Below are 16792 nucleotides of genomic sequence, written 5' to 3' on the forward strand. Positions count from 1 at the left end.
ACCATTATTTTTATTGGAAAATATTCTCTAGCAGTAGTTTAAGATTTTTTTTCACACTAAAAATATTTCATGGAACATAAGATACAGATGGCATCCTAATCAGCTGGACATGCATTTTTATTAACTGTTGTAAAATTTGTTCTAAAAAACAAATTAAAAACTACATAAGAGATGAAAATATTCTTTTATGTGTACAGGCATGCTCAAAATATGTACTGGAATAAATATTACATTTCAAAAAACATATCCTTTGAATGCACTTTTTTGACCCACAATGGTAAATACTTAGAATCAATTAACACAACTGGTTAAAGAAAACATGTTAGAAATACTGTTTAAAATCACTTTAGAAACAAATAATGAAATTTTTACCTGGCCCCACAGTAACGTTCCCATTCCTAGGAATATTGACCAGAGCCATTGTTCTACTGAAAGTTCTGAACAACTGAAAGGTTTTCCACCAAACTGAACAATTATTATCTGGAGGAATAAATAAGAATAAATTTAATTCCTTTATGTTTTAAAATTAGTATTTTTAAAAATGCCTAAATAGTATCTTTTAAAACTCAATCTGAATTGTTATTCTGATGAAGTATACTGCAATATTTGTAAATGAATATACGAAAACTGAAAAAAGTAAAATCTGACCCAAGACTTTAAGGGCATATTTCATGTTTTAATTATATTTACTAATTCTTATGATTAAGAATAACTTTGCACTGTTTCCAATCCATATCCCCAAGCAACATCTCCACATACTTTTGAAAACAGCATAATTCTTTAAGTAATTCATGACTTTCCACTAAAATAATATACTTTTATGAAAAAGATCATATGTTATAGAATAATGGACATGGTATTCAATCTTTCTGTTCTATGTGCTATTCATTCCTAGGTATTATTCAGATGTGAGGATAAATACAAATGGACTGTAAAAGAAGAAAAGCAACTGGCAGAGCTTTATGAAATAAGTGCCAACAGGTAGCATTTTGATCTCCTTTATAAAGGAGTGATTCAATGATTGGTATAAATTAAATTCATAATATAGCACTTATGCTTCCTTTCCTATTTTAAAAGACTTAAACAATGTATAAGGGAGTATTCAGAGTTAGGAAAAAACATTCATCCTCTGTGAGTCTGACAGGACTCTCCTCAATAAGGCAGACAGTAGCTGCCAAACATTGAAAGGAAAAAGAACAAGTAGTTATCGTTTTTAAACTTACTTAAAAAGAAATATATGAACTTTGTTCTTTGCAACTGTACTTTATTCCAATTCAAGTAATATGTATTAGTATCAATGCCACTGTTCTCCAAAGTCAGGATTATTTGTACACTTTACTGTTAGATTGTCAATGCACTGTTAGATTATCAAATGGCACATGAGTAGCACAACTAGCCAGACTGACAGTCTAACTTGGATTTTTCTTTTGGGGGGTGCATGGTCTGGGAATCGAACCCGGGTCTCCCATATGGAAGTGGAGCATTCTAACACTGAACCACCTATGCACCCTAAATTTCCAAGTACATTGTTTTTTGGCATGGATAGGCTCTGGGAATCAAACCCTGGTATCTAGCATGTCAGGTGGGAATTCTGCCACTGAGCCACCACTGCGCCTCTAACTTGGATTTTAAAAGATTACCAAAATGGAATACTTTTCTTTTTCTTTTTTTTTTAACATGGGCAGGCACTGGGAATTGAACCCTGGAATAAATTTCTTTTGTAAACTAAATAAATAATGAGCAATCCCAGTTTTTTAAAAAAACCTAAACTTTATCTTTTTTTCATATAATGAAGGCCGTAAAAAGAAGGATATTAGGATGCTAGAGAAACAAATCCATGATTATTATGAGTGGCTGATTCAATTTCATGAAGAAATTATTAATCTTTGATTTTAAAGTTGGAAGAAATAAAATTGTATGTCTAATTAGTTGAAGGCATTTATTTCAAAGGACAAGAAGTTAAGCTTTCATATTCTTTAACAAACACTTTAGTTCAACATTGTACTGATGGAATGTAGTCTCAACTTCAACCATTTTGTTTATAATTTATATACTAAACAACTTGGTTAATAAATTAGTACTGTGTACTTTTTATTGAATTTTGTATATTTAAGTGGACTACTAAAGCATTTCCTAAATGTGTTGAGGGAATGAGGTATTTTCTCCTAAATTTAGATAAACTGTCAATTAAAAAAAAAAGGGCAGCTGATATTTGAGTGTCTCTTTACTATCAGGCACTAAGCTCAGTACATTACATATGTACTGCTCCCTTTAATGCCTACTAATTTTATGATGTAAACTAATATATTATTGCCATTTCAAAGATGAAGAAATTGTAACTTGTTAAAGTCACAGAACTAGTAAGATTACATTGCTTTAAAGATTTCCAAGAGGTAGAACAGGCAACATTTCCGAAACTTACTAATGATTTAAGCACAAAGGAGTAGTGTTTCTTAGAACAAATTTTGAAAACGCTGATTCATGTTAAATGCTACACAGTAGGAAAGAAACTATAAATATTAACTCAGAGCTAAGGATTATTATATATTTCATGATCAAAAACAGTAAAACTGAGAATCAGTTAGTAAAATATAGAAATTAGATGTAATACAATCTGTGATGTCAAATCCTTCCAGTACCTCAGATCTACAGTCAAGACTTCGGCTAGACTGTTTTAGAAAGAAACAAAATGAGTTACGTGTAAATCAAGGGTCATGTTTTCCTAATCAGTCAGCTTTCTACAACAGTACAATTCAAAGTGCTGGTCCATGACAGGGTAAGTGTGCTAGCATGTAAATGAATGCACGGTTTTCTTCATCAAGAAATTTTACCACTACTACTTAAAAACAGACAAACAAAAAGGAGTCTAGCAGTAAAGCAGAAAACCCTCCCCTGAAATGAACATTGTGGTGTCACTGATTTACATTCTAGCACAAACTCCTTATGTCATCGTGCACTGGTAACAAACAGCAGACCAACAGCTAGTCTGTGGACCACACTTTGGGTAGCATTAATTTCTAACTCACTGAAGAACAACACTCCATATTATCTGTTTTTGGTGGACAATGACCTTTGTTGGGATTGAGTTACCAGATTTGCTTGATTGATATATACACAACTGAATTTTACAATCCTCATATATTAAAAAAAAATAAAATGAACCCAATTTCAAAGCAACTAAAAGCTAAAATTTCAGCACATCATGAACAATGATTTTTATAAAATCAAAATAAAATAATTCCAGAAAATACATGGCAAGTAAGCAATAATTCCTTCAAAGGCTACAGAAATTGAGAGCTAAAACAAAATCATTACGGCTAGGGTTTTGTTATCCACAGTGCACAAGATATAGCCAGGATAAACTGTTTAAAATTCTTAGACCTTCATTTCCAAATATGTGCTATCACTGTCTGATTTTATGGTTGAAAAACTCACTTTTTAATTCTAAATATTATTGTGTTCATTGACTTCTTGATGTGATCATGCACAATTTACTTATCTATTTTGATTCCAGATTCTACTATTAACATTTACCAGAACAGTAACACAGAACCAAAGATCATATAAGGACAAAGATATAATGCATAGTTATGCAAAATCACTATATACAAAGTGACCCATTTTGTTGTTAGAATGGCTTCTATAAAAACCTGGGAAATTTTTCAATCCCTCTTCCTATTTATACTTAATCATATCCCTGACATTCCATTCTCCATTCCTCTTCAGTCTTTGTTTTGACAATATTTCAAAACAAAAAACTGAAATATACCACATGATGTGGCCATTCAAAATCACATAGATTTTACAATAATTCATTTCTAAACTTTATTTTACTGCAAAAATTCCACTGCTATTAATTGCTAGAAGCCCTAAGGTGATCACTCTAGCTAAACTAGAAAACGTGGTAAACTGTAAAATATTCTTCAAATAATATAAAAATTATTTTAATAATAATTATTAAAAAATTATGTAAATACTTAAAACCAGAGTATGAAGTATCTCAATCAAAGAAAAAGTGGCACAATTAAAGTAATATAAGCTTAATATCCTATTCATAATGTAGAATTTCACTTGTGTTATGATATATAAAACTCTTTTTTAAACATCATTAAGGCAATACATACAAGACCCACACACAAAGCTCTCAGGTTATTTCTGGAACAAGCTACCCATTTATCTAAAGGCTCCTATATAATAATCAAATTTGAAACTATGTTTTCTAATTACCCACCTGTACCACAAAAGTGCCTAAAACAATTGTGCAGAAGATGGCATTATTAAAGATTCCTTCAAACACATTTCTTTCACCATGAATTTTCCGGGCATTTATTTCGTTGAAAAGTTGCATCAGCACAAAGGTATTAAATACAATAGTATAATGTTCTGAAGGAGGAGCATGCAAAGGAGCATTTCTTCCACTATCAATATCAAAAAACTTTTCTCCTGAAAGAATGAAAAATTACTATTTTGTAAAGATCATATAAAACTTAAACATTTCAAGGAAGCATGCAATAATAAAACTCAGGAAAACCCTTTATTTGATCTCAAATGACAAAGTACTAGACAGTATAAACTTGCTTGGAGAGAGGAAACCAAAGCCCCAGAACTATAAAGATGTGCTCAAGATCACATATCTATGTTAGTGGCAGAAGAGACAAGAAATCAGGACTCTATATTTTCTCCTCATACTGCCTCCCCAAATTTATTAGACATCCACTGATAAAGCAGAGAAATTAATGATAAATGGAGAGTAACAGAAAAACTTAGGTTTTTGAAAACTTTTCAACACTGAAACATCTTGGGTGATATTAGCTTGGAACAGGAACAAGTGAAGTTTTGTTAGGAATGAAGTCTTACCAGCAAACAAAAGCGTGAAGACTACCACAAGTTGATAGAATGCATGACCCAAAATATTCTTCATCATTGTGCGTGAGATGAGAGGCTTATTTCTACCGTAAGGTTTCCGAAGCAAGAGAGACTCAGTGGGTGGTTCAGTTGCCAGAGCCAGGGAAGCAAGAGTATCCATTATGAGGTTTACCCACAGCATCTGCACAGCCTTAAGTGGTGAATCCTAAAAAAGACATGTTTCCTAATAGACATTCACAACTATCTAGAGTCTTAAAGTTCTTAGGCAGCCTTTAGTATTTTAAAACTTAAGGAACAGAACAGTATTACATTTTTATTGTAATTAACCTAAAATATTAAGTTGCAGCTTATTTAAATATTTAGGTATTTTCTAAAAGCAGATTGTGTCCAATTTTGTTTTAAAATAAACTAGTTTCAATAAACAAATTTTCACCTACTTGAGTGATACAGGCGCCCGTGAAAGCAACAATCACTGCTACTACATTAACAGTAAGCTGGAACTGAAGGAATTTTGAGATGCTGTCATAGACATTTCGTCCCCACATAACTGCTTTAACAATGCTTGTAAAGTTGTCATCTGTGAGAATAATATCAGATGCTTCTTTAGCTACATCAGTTCCAGCAATACCCTATTAAAAAAAATTCTGTGAATTAGACTAAATATTTAGGACATAGGTTTTAAATATTCAAAAGGATAATAAAAAATAAAGAAAAATTTATTGTTATACTTAATAATTATTAAATTTACTTAAAAAAAGGTAATACAGTTATTCCAAGCTATCACTCAGAAAGACACTCTACCTTAGTAGCAGGCAAGCATACAGAATGAGGCATTGAACATAATAAAGTTCAAACTGGGTTAAAAATGCAGGAGGAGCAAACAGAGGCATTATCCTAGTTCCTTACAAAAGTCCACTAAAAAGAACATTCAGCATTTCAAAAAAAAAGCTCACAAAGACAAAGTACAAAGTGGAAAAACAGATACCACAAGAAAATCATGGAGGCTGAGAAAATAGATATCAAATGATAATTGACCAGATCCAATGGCAAGAAAAACAAGGCGTATCCTTATGTGCACTGTAGAACCCTTATAACACTTAGAGTTACAAGCATTAGACAATGCTGGGAAGTAGGGGTAGAGGTAGGAACAAAAACAGGATTTTTTTAAAGTCTACCAAAGACACTGAGGGCATACTTAGGAGGTCCAAACTATAATCAGCTGAAATGTTCATCTCAACAATATAATGGAATGAATTACTAAAAATATAAAAGACCTACAGCTTCATGTAGCAACACAGATGAATCTCACAAACATAATGCACAATGCTGAAAAGCTGCCAGACTCAAGAAGAAAAAAAAAATCGTATGTATTTATATGGTATGATTCTTTTCTAAAAAGTTAAAAAACTGGCAAAAACAGTAATATTTATTGTTAAAAATCAGGATACTGATTACTTTTGTAGAGAAAAAGAGAAGGTAGTAACTGGAAGAGTGTGAATGGGAGAGTATAGGTAATGTTCTATTTCTTGTCCTGTATAGACTAGGCCTGTTGACTTGTGGTAATTCATTCAAGTGTACACTTATGACTTACACACTTTTCTGTATGTGTGATATACGTTTTTCAGTTTGCTAAATGTGCCAGAATGCAACACACAAGAGATGGATCAGATTTTAATAAGGGGATTTATTTTGTTAAAAATTTGTAATTCATCAGAGGAAAGGCAGCTTAGCGTTCATGTTTTCTGTCACATGGAAAGGCACATGGGGAAGTATGCTGCTCTTCTCTCCTGGCTTCTGGGTTCCAATGGCTTTCCTGGGGGCGATTTTTCTCTCCATCTCTAAATGTCTGGGCTGAGCTGCTAGTGCTGAGATGAGGTATGCTGAGCTGCTGAGCTCTTGTGACTTCTCTCTTTTAAGCCTCCAGCTAATTAAATTAAACCTCACTCATTGTGGAAGGCACTCCCCTTAGCCGACTGCAAATGTAATCAGCCACAGCGCAATTTCACATACTAATGATTCAAGTCCACAGAAACAACAGGGGCATCATCACTTGGCCAAGTTGACACCAACTACCACACATGTCACTAACAAAGTTAGAAGAAAAGGCAGCTAGAACCTTCAGGTCTCTTCCCAAATTCAGGTAACCAAGCAAATCATCCCCTCCCCCAGCCTGGCAGAACACTACCTGTTTATTTACTTGAGAGGGTAAGACAGAGGGTGTCTAGACTGGAGGACACCAGGCACTTTGTGGAGGAGCACTTCTTGAAAAATGAAGGTAAAGAGTAATTGCACTTATTAAAAGTTGAGACCGTCAGCTTTTTTTCCTCTGTTTGCCTCCTGGAAGGCAACAGCTAGGACTGCTCTCTAGGCAGTGGATTTGAAGTCTTTTCTAGGGACTGTAATCACTAGGAGAAAAGATCTAAAATTACTGCATTAAAACTTCCCTAAGGAAATGGCCAAGCCAGATCACTCTTTTTTTTTTTTTTTTTCATACATGGGCAGGCACGGGGAATCGAACCCGAGTCCTCTGGCACGGCAGGCAAGCATTCTTGCCTGCTGAGCCACTGTGGCCCCCCCTGAGCCAGATCACTTTAACAAGAAGTTTCCTATTGACAAACCCCACTTAGAGGAACAGGGCTTACCAGCTTTTCAGCCTCACACTGATAAATACACACACACAACCTGACATCTGAGGAAAAGTACTAACCTGAATCAGACTATACCAAAAAGCAAATGGGGCACAGACTCTGCAGGGAGACAAACGCTTACTTTTAAAAAAGCAAATCCTCAGAAAAATAAAACGTACATGAATGAAACAAGAACAGGATGGTAAAAGAGGAAGGAAATTTTAGAGATCAAAAAGAAACTCTTGGAAGTTAAATATAATGGTAATAAAAAACAACAGAAGCTGAGGAAAGAGCCCGGAACATAAAACAGGATGGTAAAGGTACGGTAAAGAGGGAAAAAAGAGACAAAGATAATATGATCAGTTTCCAAGAGGTCCAAAATCAAAGAAGGAAGGAGGGGGAGAAAAAATTCCAGAAAAAAAGAACAGGAGAGGAGAAATGACTAATTTAGGAAAACTCTGCAAAATTGAAGAACATGAGTTTTAACATAGAGGAGCTATACAGGTTCAAAATTCAAAATGGTATGAACAACAATGGAGAAATGAAAATTCTGAGTAAAAGTGATTTTCAACCTAGATTTTTATACAAAGTCAGATTAAGTTATTTTTAAGAGTGAAATGAGGATAGAGATTTTCAGTAAATTATGAAAAAGTCTGCCTCCCATGAACCCTTTCTTAGGAAGCTATTGGATGAAGTAGCTCTAATAGATGAGGGAGTAAACAAAAAAGATGATGACACTGAATCCAGGAAATAAATATCCAAAAAAAGAGAGAAGAGAACAGAAATTCTCAGATATGGAGATAAAACAGACAATTGTGTACCAGGCCTAGCAAACAGCCAGTCAGGAGATCTGGGAGAGATTACCTCCAAGAAGCGAAATTGGTAAGAGTGCAAATTATCTCTGATGCCGAAAGGAGAATGTGGGGATGATTCTGTTAAATACACAGTAAAACTAAGCAAGTAGTAGGGGAAAGAAGCAATGAAAAAGACAATTTACAGAAAATACAAGAAGTTGGGTAAGAAAGAAAATTATAGTCGGCCACATGGCTCAGCTTGGAGCAGTATTTACAGTCAAAGGATTGAATATTGATCTAACTAAAATTGTGATATAACTTGAGTGAAAGAATGATGGTAAAGGTAGTGTATGTGAATGTATAGTGGGAGTAAAAGTGGTGTGTGTGTCTGTGTGTGTTCATGTGTGAAAAAGAGCTAAAGCCTCATCTCCCATAATAAGACAATAGCTAATGCCTTATATCTTAAAAAAAAACATTAAAAAGCACTATATAATCATGTCATTTAGAGATATGGAATTAATACTAAGGAAAAAAAGAAGTTAAAACAGTTAGTTGGTTTTCTTTGGAGAACCAAAATATGGGGTAGAAGAAATGATATGCCAAAAGGGACTGTGGCATCATCTTATACAACTACACAACTTTTAAATCACGAGTATTTAATATTTTGATAAAAAACAAGTTCAAATAAATTTCTCAAAATATCCAATGAAGATATCACCATAATTTAAAATTTAAGACCAACTTCTACTTTGGATTTGCTAAATATATAGTCTTTACAATGCTATTTCTGTTTGAAAAATAGGAGACATTTTTACTATTAAGAAGGGACTGACGACAATTTCTTATGGGTATCTAATAAAATCTCTAAGACAAAAAATTTTGATTTTCAGTTTTAAAACACATAATTGGAGAAATGAGCAAATACCCAATACATTAAAACTTGAACAAAAGTGCTTTCAAGTCCAAGCTACCAAGCACTTATTCTTTCTCTGTATTTTTTGAAATAAATTTGGATTTTTGATGAGCTATTATTTAAAAATGTGATGGCCTAGGACCTTCAGATCTGAAAAAAAAAAAAAAAGACAAAAACAGAAACAAAATAGTCACTGCACTGCAGTTTTGTTTGAAGTGCTATGCTTACTTGTATTTATTTAAAGCCCGGCATTTGTTCTACACTCATGTTCCGGGTGAAAGCTTTTTTTTTATTTTAAAATGCATTCTATATAAGTGCCTTCCTGGTCAGCTGTATGGATAAAAGGAGCAATAAGAATTCTAATAAATGCTCAAGAGCAGTGGTGGGTGATCATGTGTTTCTAAAGTGAATGATCCTGTGTGCCTAAAGCAACAGAAGAATGTATTCCTTATCCCTCTTTTGCTACTTTTCACAAGTCTTCAGAGGTTCATACCTCTGCAGCCGTCAACCATGTAAGTTGTGTGGGATAGGGTGGGGATCTCAAGACTCATGGTTACTGAGAGCAATTTACCCACACTACTTCCTTTTCCCACACTTCTGTTGACATACTGCCACCACGGTGGTTCTTCTTTTACACTTCTATTTTAGCAGCAAAATATCAGAAGTCAAATTATGCAAATAAACATTAGAACAGACAAACATCCTGTTACCTGAAATCTTTGGGGGCCATATGTTTCAGAATTCAAAATCTCCCATGTTTTAGAAAAATAATGAAGCATATACCTTATATCATGAAACATTCCCAGAAAGAGCTCGTACCCCAGTAAAACATATTTTTATCTCTACAGTGACTGAATAGTCATACCAAGTGGGATAAATAATGGCCTCACATGAGTTCAGAACAAGTTTTGCAGTGAATGAATCTGTTGCCAATTTAGGGGAAAAAAAATTCAGTTTCCAGAGATTTTTGGATTTGTAAATTGTGATTGTTGACCTATATTTTCCAGAACAAAACATAGTGGATTACATAGATATATATAGCAGAAATTGGTTCAAAGACTCAACAACCTAATTTCAGTCATTTAATATTTATGTAGCATACGTATTTCATGATGTCCATTTTATAGTAAACATTTCATCAGTACCTGTGGCTACAGCATAAGAAAACTGTAATGAAATGCTGACATTTTCTAAAACTTTAAATAATCAAATCTAAATTGAGAACTTGGGAGAAATTAAGTAGATATTTTTCAATCAAAAAAGATTATATCCATATATTAAATGATGACATTTATTACTTATAAAAGATAGTTTAGATTGAATGGAAGATTATGAAATATATTTTCAAATATATACCACTGCTCTAAGCCTGTTTCAGCTTAAGAGGATTGTTGTGTGGTTCAGATGAGATGACAGATATTTAAATACACCAAGAATACATGGCAAACTTATCCTATTATTACAATTGTTGAAAAAAAGTCATTTTCTAGTCAAATTTCACTGTATCAAACAAAGGCAGTGTATAAACTAATTAGACTTTTAGACTGATTTAGGTTTACTGATGATCCCTCAAACGAATTTTGAGGGACAGTGTTTAAAATCAATAGCAATTTAATTAACAACAACAATAAAAACCCCAAAAACCCAGCCAATGAATTACATCTAAATATTTGAAAAGGTTAAGTTCCTACCATTGCAAATCCAACATCTGCTTTCTTTAGTGCTGGGCCATCATTTGTACCATCACCAGTCACAGCTACAACCTGGCGTTGTTCTGACACAGTACTGTCAATTATACCTTAAATAAAAGTAAATATTTGGGCTTTAAGAAAATTCTCTTTAAATAATAAGGTGATTCTGCAGAAAATCTTGACTAGTCTTACAGACTTCAAAATCAAAAATAAGTAAATGAACATAGAAATACAAACTGCTTAGATGTTGGGCAAAGACCAACTCCAGAAACTGTGGTAACAGTATAAGCAATAACCTGTTTTAAACATCGAAGATTAAATACATTCACCTAAGACATGAAAAAAAAATATTATTTAGATTTTATTTGAAAACTGATATCCATGACTCAATCTCATAGTCAGTATTGCATTCTATTTTAGGAAGTAGAACATGTGAAATAATGGTAAAATCTGCTCACCTTTAACCAGTGTATGTTTGTCAGTAGGTGACGATCTTGCAAGTACTCGGAGCTTTGGCCAAATCTTGTCTATCCGCTCTTGCTCAATCTATAAATTTTTATGAAAGTTAAAATATGTCCAAACCTAGTTTCATAATTCCAAACTGGCTATCCATCATATGATACATATGTTCTCAATGTATGGTCAATACTCCAGTAGCATCAGCAACTCCTGGAACTTGTTAGAAACTGATACTCTTGAGTATCTCTTTAGGCCTATCTCATTAGAAACTCTGGGGTGGGTTCCAGCAATGTGTTTTAATAAGGTCTTCATATGATTCTGAAACACACTCAAGTTTGGGAATCATTGCTATATATCACCAGAAGATCAAATATTAAAAATCTCCCCACTGCTTATGGAAATGGAAATCCTTTAGCTTAGAATAAAGAATGTAGAGTTTGGGTTCCTTAAAATATGCTCCATATCAACCTTTCCAAACTCATCCTCCAGTATTTCCTTTCACATTTTGTACTTCTGGAACTGATCCAGGCTGAACACACACTTCTTTCATAAAGCATTTTGAGTAAAAGTGCTCGCTCCCTTCAGGGCAATTGCTTTGTAAACTGTCCCTTTTATCTCTTTGAATGTTAGTTTTTTACTCCTTAGGTGTGGACTGCATCTATTCATATATGGTGCCTAATACACAGTGCACACATACATACACAATATGTATTTGTTGAATGGAATTCTTATTAAAAATTTTAATGAAACTTTTTTTTTAAAAAACCTACCTCTCCTTTTTCATTTCGTATTCTCCTGTTGAAGTCTTTACCTTCTAGGCACAGGAAATCTTCCCCAGGATGTAAAATACCGCATTTGGTAGCAATAGCCCGGGCAGTATTAATATTATCACCCGTAACCATGCGCACAGTAATTCCAGCCCTCTGGCATTTCTTTATTGCATCAGGTACCTGGTTTATGTAGAAAAAAAATCATATAACCATAAGACTATTAGTATTTCCAGAGGGAAAAACTTACACTGAACAACTATGCTTACCTCAGAGTCTCACAAATAACTGCAACATTAATTTCATAACTAAATACTCAATATTTCTTGAATTATTCCCAATAATCTTTGTACCACTTCTACTCTTACAGTCCTAGTTGAGACTTCATTTTCAGTTGTCATTGTACCTTCTTCTCACTCCATCCCTTTTAAGGATTACCTCATCTACTTCCATTCTTTCAACTACCCTCCATGTGCTAATGACTTGCAAATCTACAATCTTTCCCCAACCTCATTAGGAAAGCTGGATTCATAGTTTCACCTGCAAAGTAGACACTTGAATTTGTTCTTTAAGAGAGGCCCATGTTTTAATCTACCCACCTATCTAACAGAAACCTAAAGGTCTTCTGTAACTCTTTTATATCCCTTACTCCATACACCCCTAAAGGTCAATGACTCCTGAGGATTCCACCTCAAAATATCCCTGTACCACACATCCCCATTGACTCTTGCCTGAGTTATATTAATTTTTATTGGCATCCTTGCCTTACATGTGCCCATCTTTCAAACATCTTAAACACTTGATGGTAAAACTCTTTTTCTAACACAATACACTTTCTTAAAAATATCTGGATTCCTCAACTGATATCCTGTAAACCATAAAGTTCTCAGTCAGATTATTGTATCTTGACCTTAGTTTTCTAAGTTTATCTAAAATTGCTCTTTACTGCACACTTGGTAGATGAATCGTCTATATATTATTTCCATGTGTCTGTTTCTACAGTTTCTTCTGCCTAGAAAATCCTTTTTTGCTTTTCTCTAGTTGGCAAATGTGTACTGATTTTCCAGTAAAGGCACTTTCACATGCCCACAGGGTTATGCAGGAAGCATAAATGTGGGAAACACTGAAAGTAACAAACCCAAGAAGAAGGCCTAATCAAAGTGCTACTCAGCTTTATCTTAATTTTTGCCATGGTGGAATTAAAGCCCAAATGCTGAAAGAACCTATGATCTCAAGAGAAAGCAGAAATCCAGATTTGTGTGTAATCTCCCAATACTTCATGTAATTTACACACATACATGCTTATATACATCCACCGACCACCATGGGCCAGAGATAATTGACTGAAGGCTAAATTTGATCTGTAGCTTACCTGTTTGCGACAAATTTAAACCTAACTTCTCTGTGCTTTAATAGTCTACCAAGACAAAACTGTGCCTTCATCTCACATATACTCCGTTACTGCCCATAGATCATACTACAGTTGTTTGCCTGAGTCCTCAGCAAGTCAAGAGCTTCTTGAAGGACAGACCCTTATTTCTCATCTTTAGATCACCACTGTCTAGTACATTGTCTTTCACTCATTAAAAAAAAAAATAAGTGCCTAGTATATAACTGAGATTAGTATTTATCAAACTGCTGAATTTTTTAGGAAAATGGTCACCCTGAGGTATTCTCCAAGGGGGGCACATTCCAGTCAGGGTAAACCACCAGGACTCTATTATCTTAAAAACATATGTGCAACTTTACCACTAGCAACTTAAATATGTATCTGTAAGTTTTAAGATTTATAATGTACAAGTATTTCTCTCCACCCAATCAACTTTTAGCCATTCAAATTACAGGTGAGGTATATCATATCCATTCATTCAGACTAATGTTTACTTAATGTCAGACATTGTGCTAGGTGCTAATGAACCCGAGTTTGCTCAGATTATCTAAAAACAAACCAAACCATAACAAACAAAACAACTCCATTAGATTTTGAAAAGTCTGCTGTATCAATATAACATATATCCTGTTATTCCTTTAAGATAACAGCATTAATTTGCAAATACATGTACTCATTGATTGCATAGTATCCCACAATCCCTTGGATAGGGGAGCAAGTAAGAGGAAGAAACTGGCCTAGGATTAAAACTATGTGGCCAACTGTTTAAGAAAGGTAAATTAAAATTTTTTGACTGTCTATTAATCACCAAATACTTCCTTAAAATTCATGAACTATCTCCACTTTTAGAGATAAGAGGCCAAGAATTTTGTGGAAGTATCTATGAATATGTAATAAAGCTGGGTTTGTCCCATATATCTACTCAGGCCAGAAGTGCACACTCCAGAATATTCATTTTGAGAAAGAAGTTCATATTATATTGTCTCATTTTATAAAAATATTCACTTCATTTTGTAATACTGAAAAAATAAAGTGCAACTTAAATGTTTTGAAAAAGACAAATCACTCCATCAATCTCAATGCCAACAACACTATGATAGTAATATGTCTTTCAAAGGACAAAAGTAGTAGTCCTCCTGATTTAATATTAGGTTTAGGTAAGATTTAAGTCATTAAGTCAATGTATAAAACTTTGAATGGTTTTGTTTGACCAAAGGTTGGCGAACATATCCATCTGGATATTTCATAAGCATCGTAAACTCCAAAACCCACAATGAGATCATCCTAACATCTAAACAGGCTGCTTCTCCTGATTCTCTTATCATGTGGATAATACCATCTACCATCTGCCCAGTCAAAGAAGCTAAAGATACTGGTTCCCTCCTCTTCTACAAGACATCTAATTGTGGAGATATCTCAGTTCTAAGCTCTCTTCTGTAGCTATACACTGCCCCTCAGGAGATCTCTTATACGTGAATTCTCCAGCCTAGACCACTTCCATGCTTCTAGGTCCAAATGCTCATTTGCTGATATCTCATGCATCTTGACAATGTCAAAAAACAAACCTAAAATATTCAATCCTAGTGGCTCTACATTCATTTTCTTTGAAAACATCTGTTTCCTTCCATCTTTACTGCCAAAACTATAGTCTAAGCCATAATCATCTCTTGCCTGGATCACTGCAAATAATCTCAGAGGCTTCTCTGCTTCCACCTTACTCACTAGTTCATTTCTTACAGAGATGTGAAATAGTATTTTAACAACATAAATCATGTCACTTCCCAACTGGAATTTTAAAAATTACTTCCCATTAAGTTTTACAGTAAAACTCAGAGTCTTTATAGCATAGGAAGACCAAATAAAATCTTGCCTCCCCCCTCCTCTTCCCAATTATAGCCACACTGGCCTCCTTTCCATCTTTGAAATAGCTAAATAATTTTCTCACTTCAGGCCTCTGCATTCTTGTTTCCTTTGCCTGTAATGCTCCTGTTGCAGTTATTTACATGGTTGGCTCATGTTTAGCCATCAGATCATAGCTCAAATATCATATCCTCAAAGACTCTTAATGTGGTCTTCCTTACTTATTTCATATCCCTGTGTGTATCCCTCATCAGAGTTGTAATGTCTTACTTAATGTCACCACCCTGCCCCCCTCGCTTCCCACACCCAAATGTCATCCAGAATGTAAAATCTAGGAGGGCAGGGACTAGGTTTTTTCTTCATAGCACTTATTTTCACCTGGCATACTGGCCATGCATCTATCATTCTACCTTTTTGGCTGTGTTCTCTCTCTCTAGATACAAACCTATTTTGTTCTCCACTGTATTTCCACTGTCTACAAGAGTGTCTGGAACTACACATTAGGTGTGGTATCAATTAGCTGAACAAAAGCTGTTTTGCCTTTACATCTTTATGCCTTGTCTCCTTTGATCAGAACATGCTTATCGCTGTTCTCTTGATCTAGTTAATGCTTCCTCATCCTTTAAGACTCAGATCAGGTAATTAACCTCTCGGAAGTCTTATCTGGCCCCTCTGGTGATTAATATAGCAAAGTGGTGTTAAGTACATGTGTTTTAGACAGAGACAAGATCTGAACAAAGTAAGTCTATGGTTTAGAGTGAACCTATATACATCTCTTTTTTTTCTCATGGGTAGGCACCGGGAATCGAACCTGGGTCTCCAGCATAGCAGGCAAGAATTCTGCCACTAAGCCATGTCGCACCACCCTACATCTCATTTTTTCAAACTATCAAAAGAGTGCAATAGTACTCATACCTCATAGAGTTGAACATCAAGTGAAATAATACACTTAAAGCACTTGGCATAGCACCTGGAACACAGTGAAACTCAATAAAAGGATATTATTTTAGTCTAGATTTTGGGCTCCTATAACATGCTCTGAACATATCTAACAATGTATTAACATTCTATGTTGTAATTAACATATGTTTGTCCAACCCAACTCAAGACAATGACTTATTTGAGAGCTGAGACCAGATCTCAAAAATCTTTGTCCCTACTATCCTCTACAGTGACCAGCACACAGTTTACTCAGTAAACTTAAAAAAAAAAAATGACAAAAAAAATTAAAAGAAAAGCAAAGTCTAGAGCTGCATGCTGTCCAATATGATAGCCAACAGTCACATGCGGCTATTTACATTAAAATTAAACTAAATTAAAAATTCAGGTTTTCAGTCACACTAGTCACACTTCAAGAACTCTATCTGAAAAACTACCCAGTAAAGGTACTTTGCTGTTATGATGCTACAAACTCACAGGATCCCA

General features: G+C 34.4%; 1 protein-coding gene across 7 annotated transcripts in view; it reads right to left on the reverse strand.

The window, feature by feature from the left end:
- The window catches only part of ATP2B1 (ATPase plasma membrane Ca2+ transporting 1), a 114956-nt gene that overhangs the window by 13802 nt on the left and 84362 nt on the right, over window positions 1-16792 (reverse strand). For all 7 annotated transcript variants that reach the window (XM_077111581.1, XM_077111578.1, XM_077111577.1 and 4 more), the window contains exons 13-19: window positions 12121-12300; window positions 11350-11437; window positions 10892-10998; window positions 5304-5495; window positions 4858-5071; window positions 4232-4443; window positions 373-480 (exon numbers count right to left, since the gene is read on the reverse strand). In XM_077111581.1, coding sequence (XP_076967696.1) covers window positions 373-480; window positions 4232-4443; window positions 4858-5071; window positions 5304-5495; window positions 10892-10998; window positions 11350-11437; window positions 12121-12300 — 1101 coding nt within the window. The remainder of the gene's footprint in view (window positions 1-372; window positions 481-4231; window positions 4444-4857; window positions 5072-5303; window positions 5496-10891; window positions 10999-11349; window positions 11438-12120; window positions 12301-16792) is intronic.

Source organism: Tamandua tetradactyla, chromosome 7 (genome assembly GCF_023851605.1).
Source record: "Tamandua tetradactyla isolate mTamTet1 chromosome 7, mTamTet1.pri, whole genome shotgun sequence".
NCBI classification, from domain to species: domain Eukaryota; kingdom Metazoa; phylum Chordata; class Mammalia; order Pilosa; family Myrmecophagidae; genus Tamandua; species Tamandua tetradactyla.